This window comes from Macaca mulatta, chromosome 4 (assembly GCF_049350105.2).
Source record: "Macaca mulatta isolate MMU2019108-1 chromosome 4, T2T-MMU8v2.0, whole genome shotgun sequence".
NCBI classification, from domain to species: Eukaryota; Metazoa; Chordata; class Mammalia; order Primates; family Cercopithecidae; genus Macaca; species Macaca mulatta.
In genome coordinates, this window is record NC_133409.1 from 132,642,598 (window position 1) to 132,658,215 (window position 15,618).

The 15,618-nt window shown below is 40.7% G+C and overlaps 1 protein-coding gene across 1 annotated transcript in view; it reads left to right on the forward strand.

Moving 5' to 3' along the window:
* RHAG (Rh associated glycoprotein) overlaps nucleotides 1-15,618 on the forward strand; it is a 29,760-nt gene that overhangs the window by 6,010 nt on the left and 8,132 nt on the right. The window contains 4 exon segments of the mRNA NM_001032815.1: nucleotides 10,097-10,280; nucleotides 11,237-11,387; nucleotides 13,712-13,859; nucleotides 14,602-14,768. Of these exon segments, the coding sequence (NP_001027987.1) occupies nucleotides 10,097-10,280; nucleotides 11,237-11,387; nucleotides 13,712-13,859; nucleotides 14,602-14,768 (650 nt within the window).

Consider the following 15,618-nt stretch of genomic DNA (forward strand, 5'->3'; position numbering starts at 1 on the left):
TCTGGGGATAGTTGGAGTAATCTGAATATAATTTTATATTAGATCATGTTATTATATCGATGTTGGCATTTTTTGGATGTGATGCTGATATTATGGTATTTAGAATGTCCTTTTACTTAGGAGATGTACACACACACAAACACAGAAAGCAAGTGTGAAAATATTAACTGATAAATCTGAGTGAATAGTATATAAGTGTTTATTGTATTCTCTTTTCTAAATATTTGAAATATGTAAAAATAACATATTTAGAGGGAGGAAGGAAGATACTGCCCTAAGGATACTATTCTCTCAAAAAAAGATGAGTTTAGAATACAACCCACTGGTTCAAAAGACTGGAACTCACTAAGGCCAAAAATCTATATGTATAGCAAACTACCTTGCCAGCCTTGAGCCACTAAAAAGCAGAACAGAATGAAACAAGAAAGCTAACCAAACTTTAAATGGAAAATGAACTTTGTGATTTTCACCAGTTAGTCTACAAGCAAAATTTTTCTGAATAAGACCAATATAGTGCCAATTAGATGAATTTGCAATGGCCCTCACCGGTAATCTATTTATTTATGAATAACTGAGGCAATTCCTAAAAAGTTACAAGTGGCAGACTTTCTGTTGAGTTCTCTGAGACAAGCCACCCAATGACTCCTATCTTAAGGGTTGCATTCACTTTCTCCTGCAAAAGTGTCTAACTGGCAGTGGTCCATCAAGTCTATTTAAATAACTGATAAATGAGGACACAGAGCAACAAAGCAGACAAACAAATGAAATAAAACAAGAGGGATATGCACAACGTGGCAACTGTGTCCAGTAACACTCAGAGAATGATTCTTAAAAGGTATCTAGAAGATTTTCAGGTAAAGGAGTATTGGGGCTGGGCTCATGCCTGCACTTTGGGAGGCTGAAGCAAGAAGATCACTTGGGCCCAGGAGTTTGAGATCAGCATGGAAAACATAGTGAGATCCTGTCTCTACAAAACATAAAATAAAAAATTAGCTGAGTCAGGTAGCGTGCACCTGTAATCCCAGACACTCAGGAGGCTGAGGCAGGAGGAGGTCAAGGCTTCAGTGAGTTATGTTCACATCACTGCACTCCAGCCTGGGCAACAGAGCAAGACTCTCCCTCTCTCTCTCTCTCTCTCTCTCTCTCTCTCTCACACACACACACACACACACACAAAGTGTTGGGTGTGGGATGGAGTGGACATCATTCCAAGCAGCTGGCATATATACATACATACATACATACATACATATATATATATACACACACATACATATATATATATATATGAAATAGAAAGAAGGGAGAGTTTTGTTTCATTTGGGTGGTAGAGAGTGAGTTAGAATAATCAGTTATATTTTAACATGTTGAGTTATTAAGTGATATAGTTTGGCTGTGTCCCCAACCAAATTTCATCTTGAATTGTAGTTCCCAAAATTCCCACATATTGTGGGAGGGACCTAGTGGGAGGTAATTGAATCATGAGGGCAAGTCTTTTCTGTGCTGTTCTTGTGATAGTAAGTCTCACAAGATCTGATGGTTTTACAAATGGGAGTTCTCCTACACTAGCTCTCTCACCTATCACTATGTAAGACATGAGTTTGCTCTTCATTCACCTTCCACCATGATTGTGAGGCCTCCCCAGTCATGTGGAACTGTGAGTCAATTAAACCTCTTTCCTTTATAAATTACCCAGTCTCAGGTATATTTTTATTAGCAGTGTGAGAACAGATTAATGCAGTAAATTGGTACGGGTAGAGTGGGATGCTGCTGTAAAGATACCCAAAAATGTGAAAGCAACTTTGGAACTGGGTAACAAGCAGAGGTTGAAACAATTTGGAGGGGTCAGAGGAAGACAGGAAGATGTGGGAAAGTTTGGAACTTCCTTGAGACTTGTTAAACGGCTTAGACCAAAATGATGATAGTGAGATGGGGAACTTGTTGGGAACTGGAGTAAAGGTCACTCTTGCTATACAAAGAGGCTGGCATAGTTTTGCCCCTGCCCTAAAGATCTGTGGAACGTGAGAAAGATGATTTAGGGTATCTGGTGGAAGAAATTTCTTAGCAGTAAAGCATTTGAGAGGTGACAGAGCATAAAAGTTTAGAAAATTTTCAGCTTGCTGATGCAGTAGAAAAGAAAAACCCATTTTCTGGGAAGAAATTTAATCCAGCTGCAGAAATTTACATTAAGTAATCAGGAGTCAAATGTTCCCTCATCACCGAGATGAGGGGAAAATGTCTCCAGGGCATGTTAGAGACCTTCACGGCCATCCCTTCTATCACAGGCCAGGAGGACTAGGAGGGAAAATGGTTTCATGGGCCAGGCCCAGGGCTTCCCTGCTCTATGCAACCTCAGGACATGGTGCTCTGTATCTCAGCTGCTTCAGCTCTAGTCATGGCTAAAAGGGGTCAATGTACAGCTCTGGTTGTTTCTTCAGAGGCTACAAGCCCCAAGCCTTGGCAGTTTACCTGTGGTATTGGGACTATGGAAGCACAGAAGTGAAGAATTGAGGTTTGGGAACTTCTGCCTAGATTTCACAGGATGTATGGAAGTGCCTGGATGTCCAGACAGAAACTTGCTGCAGGAGAAGAGCCATCATAGAGAACCTCTGCTAGGGCAGTGCAGAAGAGAAATGTGGGGTGCAAGCCCAAACACAGAGTCCCTACTAAAGCACTGTGTAGTGGAGCTGAGAAAAGGGCCACCATCCTCCAGACCCCAGAATGGTAGATCCACTGACAGCTTGCACCGTGCACCTGGAAAAGTCACAGACACTCAACTCTAGCTGTGAAAGTAGCCTGGAGAGGGGGCTGTACCCTGCAAAGCTACAGGGGCAGAGCTGCCCAAGGTCTTGGGATCCCACTTCTTGCATCAGCATGACCTGGATGTGAAACATGGAGTCAAAGGAGATCATTTTGGAAATTTAAGATTTAAGGACTGCCCATTGGATTTCAGGTTTGCATGGGGCCTGTAGCTGCTTTGTTTTTGCCAATTTCTCCCATTTTGGTTGGGAGTATTTACCCAATGCCTATACCCTCACCGTGTCTAGGAAGTAACTAACTTGCTTTTTATTTTACAGTCTCACAGGTGGAAGTGACTTGCCTTGTCTCACATGAAACTGTGGACTTTTGAGTTAATTCTGAAATGAGTTAAGACTTTGGAGGACTGTTGAGAAGGCATGATTGGTTTTGAAATGCAAGAACATGAGATTTGGGAGGGGCTGGAGTGAAATGAGGTGGTTTGTCTGTGTTCCCACTCAAATCTCATCTTGAATTGTAGTTCCCATAATTCCCATGTGTTGTGGGAAGTAACCAGTGGGAAGTAATTGAATCATGGGGGCCAGTCTTTCCTGTGCTGTTCTCGTGATAGTGAATAAATCTCATGAGAGTTGATGGTTTTATAAAGGAGAGTTGTCCTACACAAGCTCTCTTGCCTACTACCATGTAAAACATGACTTTGCTCCTCCTTTACCTTTCACCATGATTGTGAGGCCTCCCCAACCTTGGGGAACTGTGAGCCAATTAAACCTTTTTCTTTTACAGATTACCCAGTCCTGGGTATGTCTTTATTAGAACTGTGAGAACAGGCTAATACATTAGGGCTTGCAAGATATCCTATTGCGAGACATAAAAGTAGAATAGAACAAAATTAACAACATAAATTAAACTCTACTAATGAATGAGATGATGCTGAGGATGCTGACGCTGCTGATGGTTGTGGTGATGGCAGTGATGATGGTGAAATTGTATCCTGTCAGGTTCTGGTTACCAACCTCCAACCCAAATTTATTTTTAGCAGAAAAGTAGGACAAATTTTAAATTATAATAAAACCACTGATTATAATGATGCTTAATTTGTCATAGGCACTGTGTGAACTTACTGTGTATTTTCTAATCCTCAAAACAACCCTTGGAATACACATGTTAAGAAGCAATACCTATGATAAAATTGGGGTTTAGAAAGATTAAGCAATTTGTCCAAGGTCAAATGTTTAGTAAATGAAAGTGCTTACCCAGATTGTCTGCCTCCAAAACCTGTGTTTTAACCACTACGTTCTATAGGCAGCATAGTTTATCAGGTAGGAATTTAGGCCATATTTGTCTACATGGATCTATTGTCTCCAACAGATTTGCCAAAATATTTCTTGGTCTTCACTAACATCAGTCGACTTTTAAAGGGTGAGAATATATTATTTGTGGGGAATATGAGTTTACTCAGTGAAAATATCAAGTTGAGTGATCTTATATCCTTGTATTCTAAACAAAAATTGTAGAATTCAAAGCAATTGATGTTTTCCAAGATAAGGCACTGTGAGCTTAAAATATATAAAGATATATACAGACAAACACATATTTACACATAGAAAGAGATGAAATTGTGTTTTACACAGCTGATAATATGGGGGGTTTTATGCATGTCATCAACTAATAGCAAAGAAACAGGTTTGGCTATTTGAAAACAGCTAAATATAGTGGTCTCCTCTAACATTGAGCCTAAATGTGATAGTCCTTAATATACACCAATATCAAAACATAAAAGTTTGTTAGATGTTAGATGTACACCAGAGTTTACATGTTTATTCTGGATATATTTCACACGCACACTGTACCAGATACTGGAGACATGAGGAGGTAAATAAAACACATGCCCTCATGGAGCCTTATGAAGTATTAGTCCCATTTTACAGATGAGGAAACTGAGGCTCAGAGCAATTCACTGGTTATCCAAAGACACACAGCTAGTAAACAATTAGAATGGAATATAAATTACTAGCTGGCGTTGAGCTGACACAGTGTTTTTGATCAGTGTGATGCCTCTCTAAATGTGAAAGATGCCAGGCACAGTGGCTCATGCCTGTAATCCCAGCACTTTGGGAGGCCAAGGCTGATGGATCACCTGAGGTCAGGAGTTCGAAACCAACCTGGCCAACATGGTGAAATCCCACCTGTACCGAAAATACAAAATTAACCAGGTGTGGTGGCACATGCCTGTAGTCCCAGCTAATGGGGAGGCTGAGACAGGAGAATCGCTTGAACCCAGGAGGCAGAGGTTGCAGTGAGCCGAGATCGTGCCATTGCACTCTAGCCTAGGCAAGACAGAGCGAGACTCTGTCTCAGTAAACAAACAAATAAATAAATAAATAAATAAATAAATAAATAAAATAATAAATAAATAAATGTGAAAGACACAACTTATCACAGCCAGGGAGATGGGAATGCTAAGAACAGTGTAGGATTCTAATGCCTTGAGATTTCTTCGCTTTTATAGTTTTCACTATCCTCTTTTATTTTCTGTTAACAACTTTCAGGAAAATGCTTGAAATAAAAAACACTGAGTTGCTATGATCTCAGGGGGCAGCAAGGAATGGGAGAAGAGAGCAAGGAAAACGTAGGCACCTGGTTCCCTCCACCCTGCTATCTTGGCCCAAAACAGAGTGCAAAATTTGCTGTGCTACTGGGCAGAAATTTGTAAGTAAATCAAGCCAGCATTTTCTGTTTTGGTATAAAACGTTTAAAGAAAATGAAAGTTTTACACTACTTACTATTAATCCTTAAAAGCATAGTTGATTTAGATGAGGATTTCTCCACAGCAGCATCCTTAACACTTTGAGCCCAATACTTCCTTGTGGGAAGCTGTCCTATTCACCACAGGATGTTTGGCAGCATCCCTCAGGACATCAGTGGCACCACTCTACCTACTCGAGTTGCAACAACCACAAATGTCTCCAGACATTGTCAAATGTACTCTGGGGGCTAATATTACCTCTTGTTGAGAATCACTTATTTAGACAAGACTTGACAATCCTTAAAACCTGTTGGAAGTCTTCTCCAAAGTGCAAACCCCTAAAGGAGTTCCTTTTCTTCTATAAAATGGACACTATTCCTTCAGTGACAGAGCCTTGTACCACACAACTATAGTTGTGGCCCTCTCCCTGGTTCCCACCCACAAACTCTTAAAGCAGGATAAATGATAACGCAATAATCCTAGTTGTTTATAAACCTTTTTATTCATATCTTTCATACTGAATCATTATCTGTCAAGAGCCTCCACAACTTTTTAAGCTTACTAATTTAAATAATAAATGAGGTTCTTAAGCCCCCTTGTGGCGAAAAGCAGTAACAAGAATTACATCAGAAGAGGGAAAAATATTGAAGCACAGTCAATATATGAAATTTCTTTACCCCAATATAAAATATCTGGTTTTCCATCAAAGGGGAAGAGGGGTGAATGCTGCAGAACAATTGTTCCACTAAGGGAAATTATGAAATTAGATAAAACAATTTCTTAAATTAGTTGGTGTATTAGTTCATTTTCACACTGCTGATAAACACATACCCAAGACTGGTAATTTATGAAAGAAAGAGGTTTATTTGACTTACAGTTCCACATGTCTGAGGAGGCCTCACAATCATGGTGGAAGGCAAGGAGGAGCAAGTCACGTCTTACATGGGTGGCAGCAGGCAAAGAGAGAGCTTGTGCAGAGAAACTCCTGTTTTTAAAACCATCAGACTGCCGGGCGTGGTGGCTCACACCTGTAATCCAGCACTTTGGGAGGCCAAGGAGGGTGGATCACAAGGTCGGGAGTTTGAGACCAGCCTGACCAACATGGTGAAACCCTGTCCCCACTAAAAATATCAAAATTAGTCATCCATGGTGGCCCATGCCTGTAACCCCAGCTATTTGGGAGGCTGAGACAGGAGAATCACTTGAGCCTGGGAGGTGGAGGTTGCAGTGAGCCAAGATTGCACCACTGCACTCCAGCCCACTCACTATCACAAGAACAACACGGGAAGGACCTGCCTCCATTATTCAGTCATCTCCCACCGGGTCCATCCCACAACACATGGGATTATGGGAGCTACAAGATGAGATTTGGGTGAAGACACAGAGCCAAACCATATCAGTTGGTAACTGCGCAGTTTAAAATCAATAGATTACAGGGAGAACCAGAGTGCTCTAAGGAAAAAAAAAAAAAAAGTTAGAAAAACTTTGTGTAATTAAAAAAAATGAACAAAATGAAAAAAAACTGAGTCCTTATTTTTATTATACTTTGTGACTATAAACAAGTCACCTAACTTCTGTGTGTCTTAGAGTCCTGACCTAAATGCAAAATAAAATAAATTGTAGAGCTAAGACACTTTAGACATCATGTAATCCGAGTATTCCTTAAAAAAAAAAAACTGAGTACCATAAAGGTTTAGTAAAACCATAGTAAGAATCATGCATATACTCTAAGTTCCCCTCCAACTTATTCTATGATCTAGATCAAATTTTTACATATAAAAATTAAATGGCTCAAGCCTGTAATCCCAGCACTTTGGGAGGCTGAGACGGGAGGATCACGAGGTCAGGAGATCGAGACCATCCTGGCTAACATGGTGAAATCCCGTCTCTACTAAAAAAATACAAAAAACTAGCCGGGCGAGGTGGCGGGCACCTATAGTCCCAGCTACTCAGGAGGCTGAGGCAGGAGAATGGCATAAACCTGGGAGGCAGAGCTTGCAGTGAGCTGAGATCCAGCCACTGCACTCCAGCCTGGGCGACAGAGCTACACTCTGTCTCAAAAAAAAAAAAAAAAAAATTAAATGGTGGCAAATCAATGTGTAAAGAAAAATGAATGATGTGGTTATCTATACTTCAAAAAGCAGAAAGGGAAACAGGTTGATATTAACTGACATGACAAGTGCCCGTCAGCGAGTCAGGTAAAATCTCAGTTCCAGGGTACCCTGGGTAGGTATGGGGTGGGAATCAACACCTTAAGGATCAACACCTGAGGGAAAAGGATTTGAGGAGAGAAGTAGAAGTCCTCAGCTGACCCTGCAGGAGGCTCTGAAGCTAGGATTGTCCAGGTTTAGGTGGTCATTTTCTGAAACAAGGGGTTGCTCATGTGAATCGGTTATTGTGTCCAGACTACCCTAGAGAAGAGCTATGACCTTGAGCAAAACAGCAGCATTTTCCAGAGAGAATTGAGACCTTAGGGCTTCATCTGGCAGCACTCCTGACAGTCAGGGAAAATGGGAGGAATAAGTCTTTTGATCTGAAGGGAGCATCTGGGTAGCGCATCTCAGCATCCACTGCAGTAGACAAGCCTGAGTAGTGTACCATACTCTCTTACCCTCAACACACTACCCTGAGCCTGATGGCAGAACAGAAGTAGAGAGGAGCCAAGAAGTAGTAACGTCTCTGTGTGCCTCGGAAGCCAGAGCTCTGCTTTGGTCATTTTATACCCCTGCAGTGCTCAATGAACAGAGAAATCAGGAAAGTCAGGTTGGAGTTCAGATCTTGAGTTCATAGTCCCAGCTACTCGGGAGGCTGAGGCAGGAGAATGGCGTGAACCCGGGAGGCGGAGCTTGCAGTGAGCTGAGATCCGGCCACTGCACTCCAGCCTGGGCGACAGAGCGAGACTCCGTCTCAAAAAAAAAAAAAAAAAAAAAAAAAAAAAAAACAAAAAACAAAAAACAAAACAAAACAAAACAAAACAAAAACCAATCCTGAGTTCACCCTTTGGGCAAATTAATTGACCTTTAATGTCGGTTTCTTCTGGGACATATTTTCAAGGCATATCCTTCCTCATACCTATTTCCACTTAAACCTCTGGCCACAGTGGTGATGTTTAATTAAAAAGAGACTATGGGGCCAGGCATGGTGGGTCATGCCTGTAATCCCAGCACTTTGGGAGGCCGAGGAGAGCAGATCACCTGAGGTCAGGAGTTCAAGACCAGCCTGGCCAACATGGTGAAACCTTGTCTCTACTAAAATACAAAACTCAGCCAGACATGGTGGCTGTAATTCCAGCTACTTGGGACGCTGAGGCAGGAGAATTTCTTGAACCTGGGAGGCGGAGGTTGCAGTGAGCCGGGTTCATGCCACTGCACTCCATCCCGGGCAACAGAGCAAGACTCCATCTCCTCCCCACTCCCCGCCCCACCACAAAAGGAGAGAGAGAGAGACTATGGTACCCCACTCAGGTTTGTCCACTGTAGTGGATGCTGTTATGTACTGTCCAGATCCTCCCTTCAGATCAAAGGACTATTTCCAGTCAAAAATGTCAATTTCATATATGGCTTATCCATATATATGTCTTACCAACTTAGTTGTCAGTTTCTTGAAGAGTTCATGTTTTCACTATCTTGCATTTGATCGTATGTTTTATTGGTATAATACTTTATTGTATGCAAATCCTCCTACACAGGTGATCCCACTTGGATTATTCTGTGAAATAGGGCCTTTACAATGTTGCAGATGAAAACACTGAAGCCCATAGAGAGTAAGTGACTTGCCCAGGGTCACACAATCATATGATTGAATTCAGGTGCCTGAGCCCATATCCCCAGACACCAAGTTGAATATTTGTTACTGAAGAGGATACACCCTTTATGTTTATTAATGCTTCATGGTTCATAAAGTGCTAACAGAGATTATCCCATTTGACTCAAATAATGATCTGGTAAGATTTTTGTGGCTGGTGCTATTATACACATTTGGTGAATGGAGACTCATCCATCAAAGAAACATACTGCTTCCTATCTGATATGCAAGCTACTAGGCCGAGTTAAAGAGAGCCAAGTATGAATGTGTCCAAACCCCTTCAATCAACAAATTCACAATCGAGTGCAGGAGATGGACACCTTATCGACTATTATCGTTTGACAAATGCTAAATAAATGCTAATATAGCATGACAAATGATAAAGCTGAAGTATATACACAAAGCTGTGTAAATGAAAAGATAAAATATTCTGTTTCCTGGGAGTTTTGGTAAAGTGCAAGAAAGGGTGATGCTTGCTCTGTGCTTTGTAAGGCTATCTTCACGTGGAAAACAATGTAAAATTCCTCAGGAACAGGATGAAAGGCACACTGTTGTAATAGTGCATAGTCTTCCCAATAAAAAGCTCCAACGCTGAATAACTTGCCAAAGTCTCTTGGTTGGTAAGTAGTCAAGCTGGTGTTGGAACCAAACTTTTGCTTCCCAGCTAATGCTCTCTTTTCCCAGTGTGTTATACAAAGGTGGTAGCACTTAATACATGGGATATACTATGATGCAATACTTTCTTCATGCTCTCCTAATGCAGATTTTTTTTCCTTTACTCTTTTCCAGTGTTCCAAGATGTACATGTTATGATATTTGTTGGGTTTGGCTTCCTCATGACCTTCCTGAAGAAATACGGCTTCAGCAGTGTGGGTATCAACCTACTCATTGCTGCTTTGGGCCTCCAGTGGGGCACTGTTGTACAGGGAATCCTGCATAGCCAGGGACAGAAAATTACCATTGGAATCAAAAAGTGAGCATCCTTACTATGGGCTGAATGTTTGTGTCCTCTAGAATTCATATATTACACTCTTAACCTGCAACATGATGATATTAAGAGGTGGGGGATTTGGGAGGTGACCAGGTCATGAAGGCAGAGTGGTTATGAACGGGGTCAGCATCCTTGTGAAAGAGGTCCACAGGAGACTCCTCACCCCTCCCACTATGTGAGAACATAGCTGGAAGGCACCACCTACCAATCAGAAAGGGAGCCCTCATCAGACACCAAGTCTGTCAGCATCTTGATCTTGGGCTTCTCAGCCTCCAGAACCGTAAGAAATAAATTTATGTTTTTTATAAACAACCCAGTTTATGGTATTTTGTTATAGCAGTCCAAACAGACTAAACAATTCTTTATTTTTCAGCCATTGCATTTTCAGATCAATCGTTTCTCTGTTAGTCCACTATCATTTACTGTGCTGGCTGGCAAATTGCCTTCCTTATGTAACAGAAAATTGTTGAAATTCAAAAATCTGAATCAATGCCTTGCTCTACTGAGCTGGATAATACATTCATGTCTGTAATATCTCTGGTTTGACTTTGAGGGTATGAGAAACCCTCTTCCATAAAAGTGTTATTCCTTCCACCTCAGCTACAGGGAGCAAAAGTTTCCCATTCATTATTTTTCAGATTGTTTCTAAAGCGTAAACATGTATTCTTGTTGTGCAATAGTAAACACATACTCCAGAAATAATTCACTGATTAAATCAACGAATATAAAGTAAAACCCTAAATGAGATAAAAGGTAAATTAAAATATATACATTAGAGCAACTAAAGAAACTCTTTAGTTGGAGGAGGAGTAAGGAAGTGGGAGATGATGAGTAAGTCTGGGAAGCACCGGATGGGCCTGGTGGGAGATGGGATTGCACTTTGGTCAGTTTTATGTTAGGTGTGCATTACTCTTCAATTTATTCTTGTTTCCCCTCAGCATGATAAATGCAGACTTCAGTACAGCCACGGTTCTGATATCTTTTGGAGCTGTCCTGGGAAAAACGAGCCCCACCCAAATGCTGATCATGACAATTATAGAAATTGCTGTATTTGCTGGCAATGAATATCTGGTTGGTGAAATATTTAAGGTAAGAGTTAGAAAATTTATACTTACCTAGCTTTGGACATCAGTTCTGGCTACAAAAAAACAATGGGTGTCTATGGTATATGGGAGCAAATCTTGGTGAGAGTGATACCATAGCAAATACTAACAATAACCATCATTTACTGAGTGCCTACTGTTAAGTAGGAGTTTTGTAAACATTATCTCATTTCATCTTCACAACAACACTGCATGGTAGGTATTATTTTTATTATCTCATATATACACCATAAAAACTGATTATCACAGATACTGAATGACTTGCCAGAGTCTGAATTCACCTCCAGATTGTTCTAATTCCTCAACTCTTCTTTTGCCTATCAATGATCAATTCCTTTTTATATTTTTACTACTAGGTGAATAGCCCTATATAAAGCCTTATAGTGGTTTTTGTTAAGGCCTCAATGAAACTTTTTTCTCCACAAATATTTCATTGATTCCTCCCAGGAATAATAAATAAATAAAGAACACTTTGGGGCACTCTCTAGTACTTTGTGATTTTGTTTATATTTCTATTAACATCAATTGAACTGCAAATATTTTTGACAACTTTCTAGATGTTGGGGACTCAATGACAAACAAAACATGAAAGTTCCTGCTTTTATAGAGCTTACACTCTAGTGGGAGAGACAGAAAACAAATAAAGAATTGCACATTCATCTACCCACCCAAAGACACAAACACACAAATGTTATTATAAATTGCAATACATGCTATGAAAAATATGTATGGTGGGACATTGAGAAAGTGTAACTGGAAGATTAGTTTAGATTGTAGAATGAAGGAGGGGTTCCCTGAGGAAGTGACAGTTACACTGGACCTAAAAGATACCTAGAAGTTTTCAAGTAACTAGTGGAGAGAAACGTCTTCAAGCCAAAGTAACAACAACCACAGTCTTGAATTGGTGATGAAGAACTAAAAGAAAACTTTTTTAGAGTAAGGTGAAAGGACTTGACCGATACCAGATGAAACCACCAAGGTAAGTGGGTCCGATTAATAAAGACTCTGTCAACTCTGTGTGCTAGCTGAATGAAGACTTATTCGATGATTCCAAAGGGAAAAATAGAAGGTTATTTTGCTTACAAATATGTGAGCATTTCAAGAGAGGCACAGGCTCACATGGTATTTGGAAAGTCCAAGCATGATTAATCACCACCTCCCATCTTCCTGAAGCCACCTGGTGAAGCAAAGCAAGGTTTCCCAGCTGGGAGGGGACTAAGTGTTGCTGGGAGGGTAAAGATTGCTAGATAGCTCATATATGCTGGGAAGATATTTGACTCATTCCAACCACGTGTGGATCTTCAAGGGGACTGGGTCTGTCTGTCTAGCAAACAAAGGAACAACAACTAGGAGACCATTTTTACTTAAATTTGAAAATCTTTCATAAATAGATGTGTGTCATCTTACTGTCTATAAGTACAGATGAATGTCTAGAATTTGACCCTCTGAGTATTCCCTCTAGGGGATGGAAATGTAGAAAACTGGGTCAAATCCACACCATATCCTAAAGAGGAATCTAAATCTCTTCAAATGAATCTGGGACCTCAACTGGTTTTCAGGTCATCATAGAGCCAAATAAAAAAACAAATATGGGTAAAAATTCTGGTTTTTTGAAGTTTCAAGTCTTGAATTACAATTAAGTGAGCTTTAACTGCAATTTCAAGTGAACATATTATCTTGGTTTTTTATCACAAGCAATATCTTTTTATTTATTTATTTATTTATTTTGAGATAAGTTCTTGCTTTGTCACCTAGGTTGGAGTGCAATGTGACAATCATAGCTCACTGTAACCTCAAACTCCTAGGCTCAAGTCATTCTCCTGCCTCAGCCTCCCCAGTAGCTGGGACTACAAGGCAGGCACCACCATGCCAGGCTGTGCAATACATATTTCACTCAAAATCTCCATCACCTAGAGAAGTAAACTTGCATGTCTTGTGTGCCCACTAGGGAACTAGTGCTTTAGAAATATGAGGTCTTATCTAAGTCTCACCACAAACTCTGTTGAGTGTGGGTAATATTTCCCCATTTTACAGAACCCTTAGATCAGAGATGTTTAATAATTTGTCTAAAGTCACATTGCAAGGAAGTAACTGACCTAGGATTGAAAGTCAGTGGTGTGTGGCCTCAAATTCTGTGCTATTTCTATTTTACTCCCTGTTTTACCCCTCTTTCTCTGACACAATCTTTCTGTCCCTCTTTAATTTTTTTTAAGTTGTTTAACCAACAATGCAATTCTTTCATTGACTTTCCTCCCATAAATGAGTCTCAGGTTCACCTCTATTTATATGAATGTTATTTTGTCCCTTCAGGCCTCTGACATCGGAGCATCAATGACGATCCATGCCTTTGGGGCCTACTTTGGCTTGGCTGTAGCAGGCATCTTGTATCGATCTGCACTGAGAAGGGGGCATAAAAATGAAGAGTCCACTTACTACTCAGACTTGTTTGCAATGATTGGTGAGTGTGGATAAACTTGCTTGAATCTTATCTATTTGAAAAGGGGCCAGGGAAGGTTAACTTCAACACAGGTGTGAGATGCTCAAAAAAAACATCCAAGCCAAGCATGGTAGTGAACGACAGTAGCCTCAGCTACTCAGGAGACTGAGGTGGGATTGCTTGAGCCCAGGAGTTTGAGTCTAGCCTGGGTAACACAGTGAGACTCCATCTCTAAAAAATAATAATAGTAAATTTAATTAAACTTTGAAAAAAGGAGCATCTTTTGCATACTACTTTATGCTGGCTCAATTCTCCTCTTTTCTCCTAACAGTAGATAATCAAGCCTAAAGAGAGACATTGTCAGTGGCCAAAGGAAACTACATCCTCCAGGCTGGGTGCAGTGGCTCACACCTGTAATCCCAGCACTTTGGGAGGCCAAGGCGGGTGGATCACAAGGTCAGGAGTTCGAGACCAGCCTGACCAACATGCTGAAACCCCATCTCTACTAAAAATACAAAAAAAAAAATTAGGTGGGCATGGTAGCCCGCACCTGTAATCCCAGATACTCAGGAGGCTGAGGCAGGAGAATTGCTTGAACCCAGGAGGTGGAAGTTGCAGTGAGCAGAGATCAAGCCACTGCACTCCAGCCTGGGTGACAGAGGGACACTCTGTCTCAAAAATAAATAAGTAAATAAAGCAAGCTGCATCTTTTGGACTGTCTTCCATATTCAGAACTAATATCCCCTCTTTGGGTTCACTACAGGGACTCTCTTTCTATGGATGTTTTGGCCCAGCTTTAACTCGGCCATTGCTGAACCTGGAGACAAACAGTCCAGGGCCATTGTAAACACATACTTCTCTCTCGTTGCCTGTGTGGTCACAGCCTTTGCCTTCTCCAGCCTAGTAGAGCGCCGAGGCAAGCTCAACATGGTAAGTGCCGCCTTAGCCCTCATGGAAATTTCACTTCACGACACTGACAGTTGCTCAGATAAGTAGTAGGTAATTTCCACATCACTGCTGAACTCCCAAGACAACTCAGAAGCACACCTTGTAGAATGTTTAAAAATAGCAACATTTATTCATTAATTCACTTATTCATCAAATCTGTACCCTAGGCTGGGTGCGGTGGCTCATGCCTGTAATCCCAGCACTTTGGAAGGCCTAAGCAGGAGGATTACCTGAGGTCAGGAGTTCGAGACCAGACTGGCCAACATGGTGAAACCCTGTCTCTAATAAAAATACAAAAAAAAAAAAAAAAAGTTAACCCGACGTGGTGGCGGGCACCTGTAATCCCAGCCACTTAGGAGGCTGAGGCAGGAGAATCGCTTGAACCTGGGAGGCGGAGGTTGCAGTGTGCCATTGCACTCCAGACTAGGCAACAAGAGTAAAACTCCGTCTCACACACACACACAAAACAATAATAATAATAATAAAAATTACCCTGGAAAATTAAAAAATGTTCTCAAGGAATTTACGGTCTAGTAGAGAATGAAGGTAGTCTTGTAAAAATCTTTGATTTGAGGTATATTTCTTTAATAATAGAGTTAACTGCTCCCAAGTTCTGAGAAAAGATTTCTTAGAAACAAGATTTATCAAACAGCAGAAAAAGAGGGTGGGATGATGCACACTGATTCTATTTTCCCAACTGCAAACATTCTTCTCAAAGAAATAACAACCAAATGCAATGTGGGATCTTCAATAAGATACTGGAAAAAATTTCAGTGGGAATAATGGTGAAATTCAAATAAGGTCTTTATTAGTATTTTATCAATGCTAATTT